At 49.2% G+C, this 20,023-nt stretch overlaps 1 protein-coding gene across 2 annotated transcripts; it reads left to right on the plus strand.

Moving 5' to 3' along the window:
* Nucleotides 1-6,804: 6,804 nt before the first annotated feature.
* On the plus strand, nucleotides 6,805-19,713 carry LOC146198229 (single-pass membrane and coiled-coil domain-containing protein 4 homolog). 2 transcript variants are annotated; one of them, XM_084593629.1, is made up of 3 exons: nucleotides 6,828-7,098; nucleotides 13,279-13,559; nucleotides 19,297-19,713. In XM_084593629.1, exon 3 carries the CDS (start codon nucleotides 19,299-19,301, stop codon nucleotides 19,476-19,478), a length of 180 nt encoding a protein of 59 aa, XP_084449755.1. In that variant the 5' UTR covers nucleotides 6,828-7,098; nucleotides 13,279-13,559; nucleotides 19,297-19,298; the 3' UTR covers nucleotides 19,479-19,713. The 2 variants fall into 2 exon arrangements, with proteins under 2 accessions (XP_084449756.1, XP_084449755.1); XM_084593630.1 differs by lacking the exon at nucleotides 13,279-13,559 and having other exon boundaries at nucleotides 6,805-7,098.
* Nucleotides 19,714-20,023: the final 310 nt, after the last annotated feature.

The raw sequence follows: 20,023 nt of genomic DNA on the forward strand, positions 1-20,023 counted from the left end.
CAACGCAGAGTGGAGAAAGCGCCCGTGCTGAGCTGGCTTGTCGGCGCATGCGCAGTAGTGCATGCTGCTGCGAGAGAAAGTAAACTTCAATTGGTTAACGGAATTACGTGGGTGATTTCCTTAGTCCAGAATACCATTGCCTTGGGCTGCCTGGGGGAAGGGAGGAAGGTGAGAGCGAAAGTGGAAAGAGAGAAAGAGGAGCCGTAGTGGAGGGCTACGGAAAAATTTCGACCACCTGGAAATCTTTAACGTGCGGGACGGGTGCCCCGCCGGGGTGGTGCAGTGGTAAGACGCCCGACCACTGTCCGGAGTTCCAGGGTTCGAACCCGACCTCGGCGGCTGCGTTTCGATGGAGGCGAAACGAAGTGGCGTCCGTGTGCTGTGCGATGTCAGCATCCCCGGGTGGTCGAAATTACTCCGTAGCCCTCCACTACGGCTCCCCTTTCTCTCTTTACACTTTCACTCCCACCTTCATCCCTTCCCTTACGGCGCGGTTCAGGTGTCCACAGAGTAAGTGTGACAGATACTGCGCCTTTCCTTTCCTGTGAACCAATTATTATTATTATTATTATTATTATTATTATTAACGTGCGGGACGGGTGGGTCACCGCTGCTTGCAGCGGCGGCTAGTCTACCACAGAATTTCTGTTGTAGGCCATCATTGCACCCACCACCGTTTCGGTGGTGGACGACGGCTGTTGCGGCGCGCATCTTTCCCTCCCTCTTCCTTTTCTTCTCTCTGCACGAGGCAGCGGAGGTGGCTCAGCTACAGAGCCAGTAGCAGGCCCGTGCATTTTCTTTTCCTTCTTCCTACAGCCACAACAACAACGCTGACATCGCACAGCACACGGACGCCTCTTCGTTTCATCTCCATCTAAACGTAGCGTCCGAGGTCGGGTTCGAACCCGGCTACTCCGGCACAGTAGTCGGGCGTCTTACCACTGCACCACTCTGCGGGGCCCGCTGCCTCGTGCGGACAGAAAAGAGAGATTAGAGAAGAAAAAGAAGAGGGAGAGAAAGGCGCACACCGCAACAGCCGCCGTCCACCACCTAAGCGGTGGCGGGTGCAATGACGGCCCACAACAGATAAAAACTAGGTGGCTGGCTAGCCCCCGCCGCAAGCGGCGCTTACCCGTAGGTCCAGGAACAGCCACACTTCACCACCTCCTTGAGCGCCCAATCTCCCAAGCAGTGCCTCCTTGAGTTATCCGTGCCTGCAGCGTTGGGGGGCTTTGCCTCCAGCCATATCATCTCCCTTTCCCAATAGGGCGTAATCGTGGCTCCGCCTCGCGGCCACATCGCGAAGTTATTCTCTGGCAGCACGGTCTCCGAGATCGCCCCCGCGCGCATGGTGATCTCGGAGGCCATGTTTGCAGACGCTTGCAGGCAACTGAAAATGCGGGTGAAAATGGGCAAAAATGACCTAGCCGTCGCCACGTCTTCGCGTCAACTTAATATGGATCAACATGTAAGCAACTTATGAATGGTTCGCGTAGGGATTAGTGGCGGGAAACAGGAAATTAAACGTCCATTTCTCAACGAAGCAATTCCAAGTACGTGGTATGGGCAATGTGGCAGGCGACGCTACCCGCTGTGACAGTTTCTTATCACATGCTTCGTAAGTTGTCTTGAGTCCGTCTTCCACTATCCTTTACCTTTGCACCAACAGCACGGTGGCCATGACATGATCGATGCTCTCTGAACGTCGTCTGCTAGGCTGTCGAGCTCCCGCGTGGTGGCGCCACATCCTCGTGGACGATGACAGGCTTTAGTGCACAGTAGGGTGCCTCGATGAGCGCGCCCTTTGCGGCGGAGGGGAGCGCAGGGGGATTAATTAACTCTATACATTGAAAGGGAGCCCGCCGAGGCTACAAAGAGCTGATGATAGTCTATAATAAATAATGTAATATTATGATAACATAACAACATGTTATTATGTAATATATATAGTATAATGAATCGCCTATTATACTACCGCAAATTTTTTTTTTATTATAGCTTATGTATCACGGCCTGCGCGCTTTCCCTCTGAACTCGTACACAGAGCTGGGCGAGGAAAATGTTACAAACCGGTACCGTGTTCCAGTTTATCCACTCCACCCGCGAAAGCATCTCCGGCAAACCTGACCTTGGTTTACTTTTTTTTCTGTTTTGAGGAAAAGTGCAATGCATACGCGCAGCGATCTCCTGCCGTGTGAACACCCCCTATGATTCGCTGCGGAGCGGCGAACTGCGATGACTGGGCCTATCGTTTGCAGCAGATTAACTCATAAATCCACTTGACCCATGCGAAATTCTTAACCTCATCCGCCCACCTAACTTTCTACCGCCCCCTGCTACGCTTTCCTTCTCTTGGAATCCAGTTTGTTATCCTAAGCGACCATCGGTTATCCTCTCTTCGCACTACATGTCCTGCCCATGCCCATTTCTTCTTAATTTCCACTAGAATGTTGGTAACTTGAGTTATTTCGCTGACCCACTCTGCACGCTTCCTATCTCTAATTGTTACCCCTACCATTTTTCGTTCCATAGCCCTCTGGGTTGTCCTCAACTTAAGTAGAACTCTCTTGGTTAGCCTCCACGTTTCAGCTCTATAGGTGAGTACAGGTAAGATGCAACTGTTGTATACTTTCCTCTTGAGCGGTACCGGTAAGCTGCTAGTCATAATCTGCGAGTGCTTGTCAAACGCGCTCCATATCCCAATCTTATTCTTGTTATTTCCTTTTCATGGTCCGGATCTGCGGCCTGTCCTTCGGGGGGTCAAGTGGATGCAGCTAGCACAGAACCGGTTTAAGTGGAGAAATATGGGAGAGGCCTTCGCCCTGCAGTGGGTATAGTCTGGCTGATGATGAATTAATAAATTTATTGTTCCGCCAGATAAGGAGGCCCCCTACTCCCCGCACTCAGCACCCAGGCCTCGGGGACGGGGGCCGGGACCTCCGCGATTAGAAGCAGGCAAATAGATCTGACTCTTCGTGACTTCTTCTGGCTGGGCGGATGGCTTGTTGCTGTGGGGCAAGGACCTCGCTCTACAGCAGTACTTCCCAGGCTGCTCTGGGCATCAGCTAGGCCATTCCCAGATTATGTGATCAAGAGTCAATCTCGCGCCGCAATGCTTGCACTTATCGTCTTGTTTGCCATCAATCTGGACATATGTCCATACCAGGTTTTCGAAGTTCTGTTGTGCCCGGGCAAGCCACCCGGATTCCACTCAACCGAACGTCGGGCTTCTCCTGTTGATACCCTCTTTGCCAGCTCCGGTGCTGCCACTCAAGGCAGCAACGCATTGCCAGGAAGCATCGGGCGGTCAACATAATCAGACAAGTCTGAAAAGCCGGACACCCGGGCGCCGGTCCCCTGGCGGCGAGTCGCCTTTGTACCGCGGCAGATTTGAAGCGAGCGATCTGCGCGCTCGCTGATTGGACCTCTCGGTCCACCGTCACGTGCTGCTACCGGATCGGACAGTTTGCGTACTAACGTCTTTTCCGCGCGAGCGCACTGCCTCTGGAGAGCGAGACCTACACGAGCGTTCATCGAGTGCCATACCGCTCGCAAGCAGGGCACGCGTTGTGGTCTCCACGGCCGTTTAGTCCTCGGCTGCCGTGCCGATCTGCTGTAAATATGCCCAGTATATAATGTATAAAGACGCCTTGTGTTCATCTCTTCGAAGCTGATTCGGTTTCATCGCTACGGCCAAGGGAGCAGGCAGCTCTCGTTCACGAAAGGGGTGACAGGAGCTACGGGCCATACTCCCTTCGGCACAACAGTTCCCAGCTTGCAGGCGCCCCCATGCAGCTGCCTTTTTATTGCTTAGATTTTATCTGGTGGTGGCGCAAGTCTTCTGCTTAACCTATAATTTTCGACAATCTCTGAATAATTTTACAGAGGCTCGTCCATGTTCCGGCAATCGGGAGGCTCCACAGTGATCCCTACCCGGAAGTAGAGCTCGGACTAACTCGTGTGCCGCCTCTTTGCCAGGAACTTCGCGTGTTCAGGGGTCAAAATTGGGCTAATTTTTCTGTTTAGCAGTCTACTAGCTAGAATCTTTGCCTCTTCCGGCGAGATCGTATACCCTTTCCAAAATTCCATATGGCCATAAGGAGCTCGCTTAAGCGAACCCAAGCATAATTATAGTAAGCCATGAGAGCTATGCCATGCCTTTTGTAAAACATCAGGTCGGAGAAGAGGAAACTAGACTCGCTCATTCGACGGTGTATAAAGAGAGTGAGCGAGTCTAGTTTCCTCTTCTTCTCCGACCTGATGTTTACAAAAGGCATGGCATAGCTCTCATGGCTTACTATAATTATGCTTGGGTTCGCTTAAGTGAGCTCCTTTCCTTAATTTATGGCATATACATCTAGCTTTTTCATTGTCCTGTCATTATATCCATTCTCCTGAATGAATAGCCCCAATATTTTAATTTTATCTACATTTGCAACTGATTTCCCTTCTACTTTATTGTCTAATTTCCAGCTGCGCTTGCATCGGAGCGACTTTGGGTTATAGACTAATAATTCCGATCTTTGCGAAGAGCACGGGAGACCTCTGCTGGCAGCATAGTTCACGACATTGTCAGCCGTCGCCTGCAGGTGCTACTCGATGCTCGCTTCGTTCCCCTGGTTAATCCAAAGGTTAATGTCATCGGCATACATACTGAAACTAGGCCTATGCTCCACAAAGCTTCAGGGAGACTCCTCATCGCCACGATGAAGAGGAACGGGGGAAAGAACCGAGCCCCGTCCCTGCTCTCTAACTTGGATGGGGCCGAGGTCTTGGAACTTCATGTAGACAGTTCTGTCTGACAAAAAGTGCTCATATGTTAGCGCGCCTACCCCGATTTCTTGGAGACCGCCGAGTATCGCTTCGTGTTTAACAATATCAAAGGCTTTTGTCAAGTCCAGGCCAAGAAGTACCTTGGCGTCTCTAGAACCCGGGTCGATTATGTCATGTTTGAGACGAAGCATCACGTCCTGACTACACAATTCTGGTCGGAAGCCGGCTATCTCGTGCGGCCACAGGTCGTTTTGCTCCATAGAGCGCGTTAGTCTGATCTGGAATGACTTTGCGGGTCAACTCTTCGCTGGCCAGGATCCTCGCCGCTTCCGACGAGATTCTGCCTTTCGTGAAATTCTATATAGCAGTTTTACTATCGCCGACTACAAATTTTGCCTCCGTTCCAACGCAAGCGAGCGCTATAGCAAATTCTTCAGCCGGTGCTGAGTAATACAGAGGCGACGCATGGCGGCGAATGCAAGCTGGAAATTTCGTTATCCCAGTTCCTACCAGGGGAACGTGTAAATGATATTTGTAAAGCATGTGAGGTGATGGGTACCCTCGACCACATTATATGAGAATGCGTCGACTCCCCTGGAGTCGAGGAAAATATCAGTAACAGAGAGAGCTGAGAAGCCCTGCTGCGGAGCTAAGACCCCGCTCGGCAGCAATGAGCCATCCGCCTGGGGGCCGAGGCCACGAAGAGACAAAATCTATTTGTTAGCCTTTAGTCGAGGAGGCTCCGGCCCACGTCCTCTAGGCCAGCGTGCCGGGGGTGGGGAGTAGGGAGCCTCCATTTCCGGCGGACAATAAAAGTTATCCATCCATCCACAATGCAATGTTCGTAAACTCGAGCGAACGCCCGGCGCCAAGGGCCGCGGCGCGGAAGCAGGAATGTTTAAAAAACGCCTATCAAATTATCTGCTCGGTTTTGAGAACATGTATGCGGCATGCACGCTCAGTTGCATTTCATCGTAGTCTCTTCCCAAGTAACAGCCCTCCTCGTCAATGTGTATGTTCTGGAGTGTTTTGCCATGGTTCCGCTACACGCAAATCTAAATTCTCAATTTTTATTTGCATTAGGATACGCTGCGCTGCGCACCTATCGATATGTCCCTTCAATCAAAAGAGACAGCGGCGCGGCAACATGCAATAGCGCGTATTTGTTTTCATTTGAATCAGCAGGATGATCTCCATCGGTGTCGCTCGGCTTACAGAGTTAGCTTGTCGAAAAGGTAAGAGCAATGAAGCAGCACTCAACACAACTGGGCGTCTGTGATTTGCGCGCCCCAACGCTCGTATAGTACATTTATGACACCTACCATTGGGCGACGAATGCGCTCCTATGAGATCAATTTCTGCTGTCCACGGGATACCTTGAAGAGGTTATGCTCTTGAGTTGGAGATCAGCATGATGCACCTGACAGACTGCCATAGTTGATTTCAAGAGTGCACTGTATACGGCCTAATATATTAGCGCAGTAAACCAGTAAGTTCAGTTCAGTCGTGTCCGACTCTTCGTGACCCTATAGACCATATCACGCCACGCTTTCCAGTCTCACTATCTTCCTAACATCACACAACTTCATCTGCAGCGCCTCGAGGATGCCATCAAACCATCGCGTTCGCTACCTACCCCTTCTCCGGTGACCCTCAACCTTTCCCAACGTCAAATCTTCCTCCAGCGACTCCTCTCTTCTCATCAGATGACCAAATTAGCTGAGCTTAACTTTAGAATTTGACCCTCCAATGAGCAGTCCTATTGTGACTGGCCATAGGGCAGTAAACCAACATGAGCGATATTCGGAATCCCTAGGCACAGCAGATTTTCTCCGCACTGTATACTGTCACCAAGAGCGGGGAAGCTGACGTGACCTCAGTACGCGCTTCGGCAAAGTCGCCGCAGTGACGTTGACGGATGGGACGCGCACAATGTAATGTGCATCGAACCACCGAACAAACTCGGCTTCTGTGACGCGCGCTCTTGAGTGACGAACGGCACAGCTGGCTTCGGTGAGCGGCGGCGCAGGCAGCGTCTGTACGGCCGTCGTCATCGCGCTTTCCCCAGCCCCCTCAGACAACGGGCTACCGACCTCTCCGTGTGATTATTGCGTCGTTTACATCGTTCCTCTATACACTTCGCCATGTTGGCCACAACCAACGTGTGATGTGCGGAGCTCCGAACGAACTCGTTATGCGTAAGAGCGCTTCCAGCGTCGTTTGGCGGCAGCTGCGCCACGTCGCATCTGCGCGAAAGTGGCCAAGTGGGACTTGCAGCTGCGCTCGCTCACTGCGTGCCACGCGTGTACTGTGGGGAATACTTTGGTGAGTGACATCGCTCTATAGTTCTATAACACCATCGGAGCGTGTCGTGCACTCCGGTGTCCGCCTGCTGTCGTAGATAAGTTGTTATACCTTTCTTCTTATGCATCCTTGAAAAGCGACAGGCAGTCTCTGATCATCCGGCCTGCCACGTCAGTAGTCGAACCCACGACCTTGGTTGATAACAGCGCGGTGGTCTCTCTTGTGTAGCGACTACGCATTTCGTTCAGTCAGGCTCGAAGGAACGCAGCAAACGTTTAGCGCTTTATATCTGATTGCTTGGTCCATAATGTTGTAGTCCATAGTGTTCTTTGCCTCTGCTCGAGATGTGCGCCAAGGTTTGTTATCCTCCAATACTAGAGACGAGTGCCGTCGATTGATTGTGTCGATTGATTGTGAGCAGGCTGAGCGGCAGGGGAGTTGACGCATCGAGAAAGCGCATGTGCTTCGACTTTTCTCGCAATATCTCGATGGCTGTAGCGACATTTCTCATGTTTCTGAATATATAACATTCAAAAGTGATCGTGATTGCTGACTGACTGCTGTCCAGTTTCTCCCCGTACCGTCAGTATTCGACCCATATCGGTCGTATATACCGGCTGCCTCAGAATAAGCGAAGGTTGAAAATAAATACCGGAGTTTAATGCGTTGAAGCGCTTCAGCCAGGATCTTTGATTACTGTATTTAGTAAGTAATATTTTGTTTCGTTTTGTTCAACTGAATAATTAAATGAACCGAGAAATCAGCTCTTCAGCTATGGCATTTCCTTCGAAAATTCCAGGGCAAACAACAGAGTGTCCCAAAAAAATTACCAATTGATTTGTTGGTATTATGAATCCATGGTCGAAGAAACCGCGTATGTGGCAACAACAACAACAAAAAAAAAAAAAAAACGTAGTGCATGGCTGCAAAATTTAGAATAACACCTGCAACATGACCTCGTTGAGTGCGAAAAATAGCTTGTGCTCTGGATCCCGGTAGTGATACGCAGGTCGGAACATAAGCAGCCTTCATATAATAGTCGCATCTGGCGTCTGTTGGCTTAACGTGTTGCCTCGGTTCTGAAATTTATGAATTTTCTCCTACCCGGCAGTAGAAGCATTCGGTCTACGACTAGGAACGCTGCTTATAGGGAGCCAGTGCGCTCATCATTTGCCGCTCCGAATGCGCCGGGTGTTACGTTGAATTTTGCACCAGCGCTCACTTCACTGTTTTCGCTCCGTCACCTCACGCCGCTAGGGTGGGGATGATCGAACCCTTGGACGCGAATCAATATTTTTTTGTGCGTGAAATTTGTCCTTTGTTTGCATCCAGTAGTTAAGAATCCCATGTTTGAATACAGTGCTTGCCGTTGCTGCACACGAATGGTCCGCATGATTTTTGATATATCACGGGCTTTTCTTTTCACCGCGAGAAAAACCTAATCTAAGGAATATTAAGAACTGATCTACTCGGCGTCTTTTCTGCGTGTGTGACGCTCTAGAATCAAATCTTGCTTTCTGAGATATCAGTTTTAACTGTGAGGCAACTGTGCAATATTGTAAGATAGTGTTACGAAAATATTGAAGGTTGTTCTGATACGCATTAAATGCTTTTCCTTTGCACGTACCGAGTAGTCGAAGCTAGTAAAAAACTAATGAGGAACGTTTTTGACGATAGCAAAAATTATTTATTACCCCCCCCCCCCCCCCATCGGTTCAGAAAAAAAAAAAATGCCTTTTGGCCGCCCTGCTGCGATCCTTGGAACGCCTCAGATCCCTCGCGCGCGCGAGAGAGGATGAGAGTCTCTTTTCCTCGCTCTACTCCCTCTCTAAAAATAGGGAGGGAGGGAAGGGATGAAGAATGAGAGGGGAGAGAGAGGGAGGGAAGGGATAGAAATCCTCTCTCCCTCTCATCACTGACTGTCATTATCTATCACTAACTATAACTATCGGTCACTACATGTATACCAGAACCCCACTGATGTCCCGCGGAATCTCGCGGACACATCACGCGCACACTTTCTGCGGAAGCCACTCATTAGCTGTTAAAGGCTTTCGCTTAAAAATGCGAGCCTCGCAAGGGGAGAACTGGGGATATATAGGTTGTTATAGCGGAAATTATAGCGGAGACGAACACTATGGAGCTGACTTTCAACTGATGGACAGTGATTGCTGAATATGTATACAAAACACAAAAGAATTCACAAAATAGAAGCCTTGATAAAGATGTAGTCCAGCAGCCACGCTGATATCTTGTCTAATTTTGCGTATTCAGGCAAACAACTTCATTTTTTGATTGCGCCACTGACTATGGGATCACACAGTCGTTACTTGGTTTCATTTTTTTTTTTTTGCTTCAATTATTTCTCTTTCTAACTTTTCTTTCTGATTCTGCAGCATCTCAGCCCTTGTAAATATAGGTTGACAGAAACACACTACGCAATGCTTCCCAAGGACATGGTTTTCAGGTTGTACTGGTGCTTCCTTAGTCTATCCTAATAGACAGCAGAAAATTATATACGTATCTTGCCGAAAAGTTCAGCGGAGTATAGAATACAATACTTTGCCAGTGTACAAAAAGTCGGGTGTTTCGTTTTGTGAGCAGTATGTGTCACTTTTCTTGGCATTGTTCACTGCTTTTACAAGATTGGGCAACTTTTCGGAAAACGAAAAGGCGCTAACACCGACACGTTTCCCAACTTTCGTTAAGAGAGCGTAACGTCTTTATTATAGTAAATGAAATGTATGCCTCCTGGTTGCAGCCCTTATTCCGAGGTATGTAGTGGTCACCGCTTCGGCTGCTGACGTCGGGGCTGACAGAGGGTAGGTCGGGAAAGTACAGTCTGAAGCTGGCACAAGACGACGGTCTGTTGCCGAGAGAGAGTGGGAGGGGGTGGAGGATAGTGTGGTCAGCATGTTGAAACTTGAAAAGGTGACAGGTGAATGAAAATGATGGAGAAGTCGGCAGAGCCAAACACGGAGGCACGTCTGGAGAATTCCCAGGCTAGCGCATGAGCGCGCTCACTATCAGGGATGTCTCCCAGGCACCAATAAGACCAGCTTGTAGTTGTGCTCTGTTTGAGATAGAAAGAGTTCAAGATGGTGGGCTTTAGTAAGGTGGTGAGTGCTGTGGCTGAAGCGCCCACAGGCCGGCTGTCAGTTAGTGAGATGGACTTGGGGAGATCAAACTGTATCGACTCCTATAGACCGGTCTGCCCTATCAGAACAGCTGTGACGGCGTGAATGAAAAACTGTTAGTACATCGAGTAAAATGTCTGTCATGTTATCGCCCTTTGCAGCCACCGCACGTGCAACACAGTCACGTTTGCACCGTCTACGCCATACGCGTAGACGGTGTTGGCGCGGTGTTACACTGCTTTGTAGGGCTGTAACAGCCGAACCCAAAGCAAAGCGCAGAAACGGATGACGTGACGAACCGACAGAGGTTTCTTCAAGATTCCAAGAATACGCCTGCAGGAGTGCGAGAAGGCAAATGAGCTCTCTAAGCGACGCAGACGCGGATGGCTCGCAAAAACCAATAGACCAGAGATCGACGCCAATCCGGGCAAGCACCAAACTAGTCATCAGAACTAGAAACTCATGGCTCAAGACCAGACCCACTGCGCTTTGTGTGAACGGGTCTACGCCGCACACTTTGCATTGTCCTCATAGCGCGCCCGATCTTGCGGGCACATCGTCGGCGCATACGTCCCTGTGGGATCTGCCAACATCTTGCATGCACGTGGGGCCGTAAGCAACCGCCTGTTTGCTTGACATACCATTGAAAACGACGAGGCATTCGATTTCGAGGAAGCCTGGTTGTTCTGCGTCGTCTGCTGGCAAGGGCAACAACTTGCGAACTGACCAACATGCATCGCGTCATGCAAGCTCACTATATAGGAACCGCAGTGAGGGCATGGTGAAGAAACTGCTAGTGTGTAAACTCCTAGACCCGCCCGCCATATAAGAACCGCAGTGACGGCAGGAATAAAAATAGTAGACGTTCAACTATCCTCCAACCCTGTTTCACGAACTTTAGCAATCAGCCGTAGCCGCAGTCGCTGTTGCCGCTTCGATTTTGGTTTGCTTCCGTGCTTGGCAAGCTTATCAGCAACGGGCTAGTTTGGCTTTTCGTTGTTCGACGGCCTCGGCATCCTGTCTGGCACGGTTACCGTGCGTAGGGTGCCTCGATGGTCGCGCCTTCGACGCGCGCGGAGGCGGGCGTGCGCATCGAGGCACCCTATATTTACCAGGGTTAGATGAAGCAGCGGCGCTGATGGGGAATAATGAAGATGGTGATGTTCAATGCACTGCACGAAATTGTTTTGCAGATGGAATTTGATTAAGACAACAGTATTTACACTGCACAGCGTGAGAGTGTGTTACAGTTGTACATGAGGCGTAATCGGCTGCGGCGATAGCATAGAGCTGTCGTGCATGTGCACGACGATGAAGACGTAGATGTTTGCTGCACAGCGTGAGATAAAACAAGTGACGCACAAGTAAGTGGCGCCATTTGTGGAATGCTTGAGCTGCTATGTGCAGGAAGTGGAATAACGTGAAACTCTCAAATGAACGCAGTAGAGTTAATGCTTTAAAAACTGATAACGACTCCTAGACCATACGAACAGCAGTGACAGGATGAATGAAAAAAACTAGTATACTGTATCGACTCCTAGGCTATCCCGTTCTATAGGAGAACCGCAATGAGGGCATGAATGAACCAACTGCTAATTTATTGACTCCTAGACCTGCCTGCCCTATAGGAACCGAAATAACGACTTCAATGAAAATGAAACCTGCTGATGTATCGACTCCTAGACCCGCCTACGATAGCACAGGTATGCCATTGATGAAAAAAAAAAAAGCGTATCTACTACTAGACCAGCGCGCTTAGACCCGCGTACGTTAGCACAGGAACGTCATGGATGAATATAAAAAAAATGTATATTCATACTAGACCAGCCCGCCGTATAGAAAACGCAATAACGGCTGAATATTGCTGGCTCCTAGACAAGCCTCCCTAATAGAAACCTCAGTGACGACATGAATGAAAGAACTACGAGTATATCGATCTCTTTGCAAGCCTTACGTGCCCGCTACCTCGCTTTTGACGTCACAGAGACCTTTCAACTATTAAAATGGTAAAAATCAAGATATAGACTGTTTACTGGGTGCAGACTTGGTGGCAGGTGGTGGTCGGTTTTGCGCTTACCATGAAATTTGCTTCGATGTTTTATTCCTTAATATTTACCTCATCCGATACCTGGCCGGCTGACGTAAGATATCAGCTGTTCTGGCTTCCCTAATATACATTTTCAGAGCGCACGCTCGACTTCTTCCATGCTAAACCTCAAGGACATATAGATCCTCACATTTGACCTTGAACTCCCGTTGTGTACAGCAAGCATCGTCTTGGTTCTCCGAGGTCATGCAAGCTAAGTACTGCGCATGCTCAAGTATCATCGCGCCTCGCCGATAATACAGTTTTCATTCTAAAATTTATTCACACAAAGGCAAGCGTGCACGCGCGTACTACCGGTCGAAAAAGTAAATGGACCGGGCTCGAGCCCGGTCCATTTACTGGCGCGAGAGTGGCTACGGAGCCTCACCGCTATATGGTAACTAGAAGGTCTGCTGACGGTCCCGACAAAGGGAAACGGGTAGCAAAGCTTGTCGCCTTTTTGCCTACCGTGCATGTGGGAAAAAGTACGCGTCATATGGTAAACGCTAATGCGACACAATGACTTTGTTATTGTGATATCTCCCGATATGAAAAACTTGCGTTTTCAAAGTTGAAAACTTCACTTGTCCAGTATTTCATACCACTCAAAGGAATGCTTAGTGTAACATTTTCTGCTCGATGGCTCATGGCTTATTTATTTATTCTTTTAAACAGGGGTCCTGGGTGTTCACGTTCCACACTGCGGTGATGGAAATACGTTCCACCGTCGCTGAGTGTTCTGCTTTAGGGAATGTTGCCTTCCTTGCTGAAGTTTGCGTAGTATAGCCAGTACCAATCCCACACAGACCTTATGGAAGGTGAACTGGTAGATGATGTTTTGATGGGCAGAACCATGACATGTCCAAAGAAGACGTTCTTTCTTCGATGGCAACTCGCCCGACCGCCAGAGCCGTTTCTCTGAGCAGCAGAGGATACAGCCGCAATGACGTTTTCTAATCTGTCGACTCTCCTTTGCAGGTTCCGGTGGCCTCCACTTTCTATTTGTCCCGTCATCCAGTGGGCGGCGCATTTCCTTCGCCAACGGTGTTGTCTCCTGAACTGTTTTGGCAAACCAGCACGTGCGACTACCTGCTCAGTCTGCAGGCGTGGACTATCTATACAAACCCTATCAGCGCCACCGTGGGCCGCATGCCATAATCTGCCTGGTTAAAAGCGACAGCGTCGCCACACTGTTCCCACTGGCCAGCAGTGGTTGCGACTGAAAGGACGTTTTCTACGCTCTCGACTTTCCTTTGCAGGTTAGTCTTATCCTATATTCTTATTCATGATACAGTCGATCAAAATCTTGCTGTGGGCTAGTCTGTGGTCCATCATAAGTAAAGTAGAAACAGCATAAAAAACAATGCGCCAGACCTATCATTTGTGTTCCTCTTCTGTCCCTGTTTTTCGCGCTGTTAGACTAAAATAGGGATCTAAGAACCCGATATTGCAGCTATGAATGCTGCAGTGCATGACGGGCTTCTCCTCCATCGAAATGCTGAACAAACGTTAGAGATCCGAAACGAAATTGGAAACCTTTCCTCTGCCAAAAAATCCCTGACATATCAGAACGAAACTTTGTTGAAGAGGGTAGCCGAATTTGAGCCGAACGATACTCTAGGTTCAATAATGCATACAAATCAAAAGCGTTCCTTGCACACAGAGTGAGGATGACGTGAAAATTGTCGCCTCCAAGGTTACTGCAGCATCGAGAAATCGTACTTAGACACCTCTCCATGCCTCCCGACATAGTCGAAAGATTAAGGCACCAATAACATCATCGCACGATTCTGATATTGAGCAAAAATAAACAGGAATTTGCATGAAAAGTTCCCAAGGCGTGGCAGAACACAGATAGGATCTCACAGCAAGATTAACCAAGTACGCGGGGACGCGATCACCTGGTATCAGATAATGTGAGTCCCGAACTACTTGCTGACATTGCCAGGGGTTGCTTGCGGGCTGCCCTCCTGCTATCGTACATGTCCGCCGTCATCTACTATGGCAGGCGATGTTAACCATCTATCATCATGACGCAGTTCTTTCGCAGCGACAACAGAAGTCCGAATTAATCTGTGAAACGTTTAGTGGAACTTAGTTTGGCAGGATTTTATCGGTGCCAAATCCGCCCAAGGTTGAAGCAGCCCCACCCGCGCGTGTGACACACACGCGCACACACACGCACAGCACACGCGCAACACACACACACGCAACACACGCACGCACGCACACGCACACACACACACACACACACACACACACACACACGCGCGCACGCACGCACGCACACACACACGCGCACGCACGCACGCACGCACGCACACACACACACACACACACACACACACACACGCGCGCACACACACATTGTTGCGCGGTTTGAAGTGGGACATTTCCATGTTTTACCTGGACGATATTTGGGAGGACCTTCAATGAACATTACGAACGTTTAGCTATTGTCTTGAACTGTTAGCGTAACGCTGGCCTCGTACTCAATTCCAAGAAGTGCCGGTTTGACGAGCGCCAGGCATTGGTGATGGGACACCTCGTCGACTGCCTGACCCTCAGAAAACAGCGGCAGTTGAGTCGTTCAAACCACCCAAGACTGTCAAAGAGCTCAGCAGTTGCCTTGGGTTATGTTCTTATTTCCGTCGTTTTATATACCGGTTTGCTGACATCGCCGGCCCGCTGACATGTCCGCTACACAAGGGCGCTTCCTACGAACGGACCACCGAGTGTGAAGCCTCTTTTCGTCAGCTGAAGTTTCTGTTGACATCGCATCCTGTTCTATGCCACTTCGACCCTGCCGCACCCACAGAAGTCCACACGGACGCAAGTGGTGTTGGCATTGGGGCTATTTTCGTTCAGCGCTGCGACGGACAAGAACATGTTATCGCGTATGCAAGCCGTTCTCTCAGCAAGCCTGATCGGAACTACACGGTCACGGAGCAGGAGTGCCTTGCTGTGCATGGTCTTCGACATGCAATGGTTCCGCTCATATTTACACGGACAGCCATTCACCATTATCACTGACCACCACTCACTCTGCTGGCTGGCAAATCCTGGGGATCCTTGTGGTCGTCTTGCACATTGGGTCTTTCACCTCCAAGAGTATACTTTCGACGTTGTCTACAAAAGCGGCTAGCGGCACGTCAACTCAGACTGCCTTTCGCGGCTTTCCCTAGCCACCACCGAGTGCGACGCCGACAATTTCGACAATTACATTTCTGTCCTGGTTGTAGAGTTTCCAGACGTTCAAGTTTTTAAACAGGAACAGGAAAAAGATCTCGGTCTCCAACCTCACTTCAACTCCGCGCAGACCCGTCGGGTTACTGGCCGTTTTTGTGTACGCGACGATCTCCTGTAGAAGAAGAACTGTTCTCCAGTGGGCGCACGACTACTACTCATAGTTCCTAAAAGCCTTTATTCATCTGTTTTGCGTGTATTGCACGACGACCCCACCCCTGGTCATCTCGGATCGGCTCGCACGCTCCGCCGTGCTCAAGAGCGGTTTTATTGGCCTAAGCTGCGATCGACCATTGAACGATACGTGGCCAGTTGCACGCAGTGCCAGCGCCACAAAAGTCCTACTGTTGCTCCTGCTGGGTTGCTGCACCCTTTATCACCTCCGAACGCACCCTACGGGCAAGTCGGCATCGACCTGCTGGGTCCGTTTCCAAAGTCTTGCTTTGGTAACCGCTGGATTGTCGTTTGCACCGATTATCTAACTCGGTACTGCGAAACGGCCGCTATTCCATAGGCTACAGCATACCAGGTGTGCATGTTTCTGCTGCGCTCGGTCATCTTACGCAACGGGCCACTACGGATTATTATAAGTGACCGCGGCCGTCAGTTCACTGCGGATGTTGTCGAAGAACTCCTGCGTCTCTGCGCAACAACCTTTCGCCACTCGACGCCCTATCACCCTGCTTGAGTGGGCGCATAAACCGAACGTTGACCAATATGCCGTCAGTGTACGTGGTCGCGGATCACTAGAACTAGGACACCATCCTGCCTTTTTTTACCTACGCTTTTAACACTGCGACGCATTAAACGACATGCTATAGCCCTTTCTTTCTTTTATACGCCCGTCCACCGCAATCTTGCCATTCTCAGTCAGTGACGATTCCTACATTGCAGAGACCCTGTGCCTCACCGAAGCATCTCGGCGAATTGCCCGCTTGCGGACTGTAGCTTCTCAAGAACGCTTCAAGGCACACTGCGATGAACACTGTCGACATGTTACTTACGCTCCGGGTGATGTGGTCTGGCTTTGGCGACCGCTTCGCCGGCGTAGCCTTCACTAGAAACTGTTGCGCACTACGATGGACCTTAAGTCGTTGTCATCCTCATCGGTGACGTCACCTACGAGATTGCGCGTCTAACTGCGACAGATCGCCGTTCGCCGTGGACAGAAATTTCTCAAGTTGCCGATTGAAGCCCTGGAACCCTCGTGAGACTGCGTAACTCCCCCAGTGGGCTTCGGCTGCGCAGGGGGAAATTGTAACGGCCGCAAAGAAGATGAGGCGCTAGGTGCTGTTGAGGAGAACGATGTTTGTTGGTAGGGCGCGCGCAGAGCCTGAGAGCCTAGTAGCTGACAAGGTGTCTCTGGAACCTCGATCTTTGTGAAGGCCTTCGAGCGTCATACATACATACATACATACATACATACATACATACATACATACATACATACATACATACATACATACATACATACATACATACATACATACATACATACATACATACATAGATGCATGCATGCATACATACATACATGCATACATACATACATACATACACACATACATGCATGCATGCATACATACATACCTACATACATATACATGCATGCATGCATGCATGCATACATACATACATACATACATACATACATACATACATACATACATACATACATACATACATACATACATAGATGCATGCATGCATGCATGCATACATACATACATACATACATACATACATACATACATACATACATACATACATACATACATACATACATACATACATACATACATACATACATACATACATACATACATACATACATACATACATACATACATACATACATACATACATACATACATACATACATACATACATACATACATACATACATACATACATACATACATACATACATACATACATACATACATGCTGATAGGCGGCGACCACCACATTGCTTGTAAGACCGGGCTAGTCACATGGCGTGTGTGTCACGCATGACAATGCACTGGTGGGCTTTGCTGTGCGCGCACCACAACTGCGTGCGTGCTTTTCGAAATATGTGCAGGATGGCCAAAGTTTGTTGAGCGGTGAAGGTAATCGCGTTTGCGAAGGTTGCACATGCGCACGTGTTCCATTAGTCTTCTTCTCTTGTGCTGCCTACGTTGCGCCGACATTCTCTAGATAAATTCGCCAACTTAATCACTACTATAGAATTTAGTTAAGCAGCTTAATTAATACATCATTCACCTAGCTGTTCAGTAATATCGGCAAACACTGGTAATAGTATGCTGCAAAATCCGCCTGACATCTTTATACTTCAGATTCGCCACAGGCGTAGCGTTATTTGGTAAGCGTGCATGGCTGTACCAACTGGCATGCCGCAGACAGCTGTTTCCGAGAAAAGCGACTCGCCCTCTTCTCTATCTTCCTACCTTACCCTCGATTCGATTCCTTCGGTCAAGTTCATGTAAAGTACCCCATGGGGTCCTATTGTACACGTAAAGTCCTATATGTACACGTAATGTTGTTGGCTCGCGCGGCTGTAGGATATAGATGTAAAACGTCAAGAAATTTACAACGGTTGATGTTCCTTACACTGCTCTCTCTTAATTTATTTAGATATACGATAACCGGAAGCTTTCTAAAGAACTGAGAGCGCACTTTTATTAAGCGTATTTGACTCAGAAATATGTAAACAATTATATTTTTGCACTAAGAACCTATATTTAAAAAAAGACGGATATTCGCATGCAATGCAGTCGATGTAAAGCGTAATCAGATTGGTTTGTCAGCGCTATATAAGAAATTGCTTCCTTTAGTACTTTTCTCGACTTCGAAGTTCGAGTGCAAGTACATAAGGTTTTGCCCGCGCTCTCCCACAAGCCTGTTGTGCAGCTTTGTGATGTGCACATACCGAGCTACGGTACAATGATACGGCGCAGACAATGAGGAATTCAGACCAGCCGACATGACAAATTAGACCAGAATGTGGACGGATTCAGTTGGTTAGCATGCAGACTCCGCAACAGCTCACTTCAACCAAATCTTGCAGCATGTAGTAGGTGGCTCTGCGTAGCAACATAGGTTTTAGGGCCACGTGCAGTCCCCACTCTCTTTGTAAATAGGCGCGAACAAACGTTGTCCACCACTACCACCACCACCGTTTTCTTTCAACTTCCCCAACAAAAACCTCGTTACCTGGGTTGCTGCACAGTAACCTAAACGGAGCTATTTAGAAATTATAGTGGTTTTTCTTTCCACTTTTTCTATGAACTGAAGTAACTACAAGTGAACGGGTTTTGCAAATTTTTAAGTATTTATTTATCGTTCTCATGCGTTCATATATTTAGTTGCAACATATGACGCTTGACAGAAGCGCCGTCCTCCGTTTGTCGTTTTCCGCGAACAAGAAATGAAACTCCAATGCCCGTGGCCCGCATGTGCCATGGCGGACACGTGCGCGGTCATTCTGGGTAAACGAAGACGACGACGTTTCACGCGTCCACCCTCGTAGAACATTTTGTCGCATGTTTGTTGTGTGGCCATTTTGCGGAGAAACGCGGTTCCTTTGCGGCCGCGCCAATCGCGAGCCACGCGAAGACGTCGTCGACCAGCTGAGGTTCCAGCTGGGCGAAAAAGCGAAGCGGGTCTTCTCAGTAGTAGCAGCGTGAGTACACACACTGCGCGGAGCGGCGGCCGTCCTGACACGTGCGCGTTGCTTCTGCTGTGCAGGAATGGGCAGCCGCAACAAGAACAAGCCCCGACTGTCGCAGCGGGCCAAGCAGGAGCGCCGCAAGGATATGAGCGAGATCCAGGAGAAGATATTCTCCGTCGTGGTGCCGGTCATCGTCACCTTCGCCATGGTCATTGTGCTCATCATCTACGTCAAGACGCGGCCCCGCACTGACCTCTGAGTGACCACGCCAATAAACATGCACGCACCCGCACAGGCAAGCAACAACAGCAGCGGCAGCACTGTACTGGCCGCGCGGGACCGCTGCATGCAGGTATTCACACAAAGCGCATGCCAGCAGCGGTGGTCCCGTGCTTCCCGACTCCTCATTTTGAAACTTCGCTGCATGTCTCACCGTAAACACTGGTGATTGCTGCCACGAAAGGAACAATACGAGAATAAACGGCGTGAACGGACTTTCTACGCGCGTGCATTTTTTGGTCGCTAGAAATTACGTGGCATCAGTTAGGCACCTTTATAGCCAGCTCGGTTACCTTTTGTGCGGTCGATTGATTCGCACCTTTCTGGCTGATATTAACTTACAGTCAGGAGTAAATGTGGTATACAACAGGCAACTGCCAGTAGATGAGCTCGAGAAAACTGCATTTCAACGCCATCTAGCAACAGCTATCTTGGATGAAGACAGTCGCGGTGCCCCATTTTATCGGCGTACACATGTCGCTGTCGGTGTCCCTGTCGCTGCCTCTAGATGGCTTTTCGCTGCAG

The sequence above is a fragment of the Amblyomma maculatum genome, chromosome 2 (genome assembly GCF_055883805.1).
Source record: "Amblyomma maculatum isolate TAMU_Amacu chromosome 2, ASM5588380v1, whole genome shotgun sequence".
Lineage (NCBI taxonomy): Eukaryota > Metazoa > Arthropoda > Arachnida > Ixodida > Ixodidae > Amblyomma > Amblyomma maculatum.

Coding starts and splice junctions, on each gene's coding strand:
- LOC146198229 (XM_084593630.1), top strand. CDS start 19,299: ATGGGCAGCCGCAACAAGAACAAGCCCCGACTGTCGCAGCGGGCCAAG.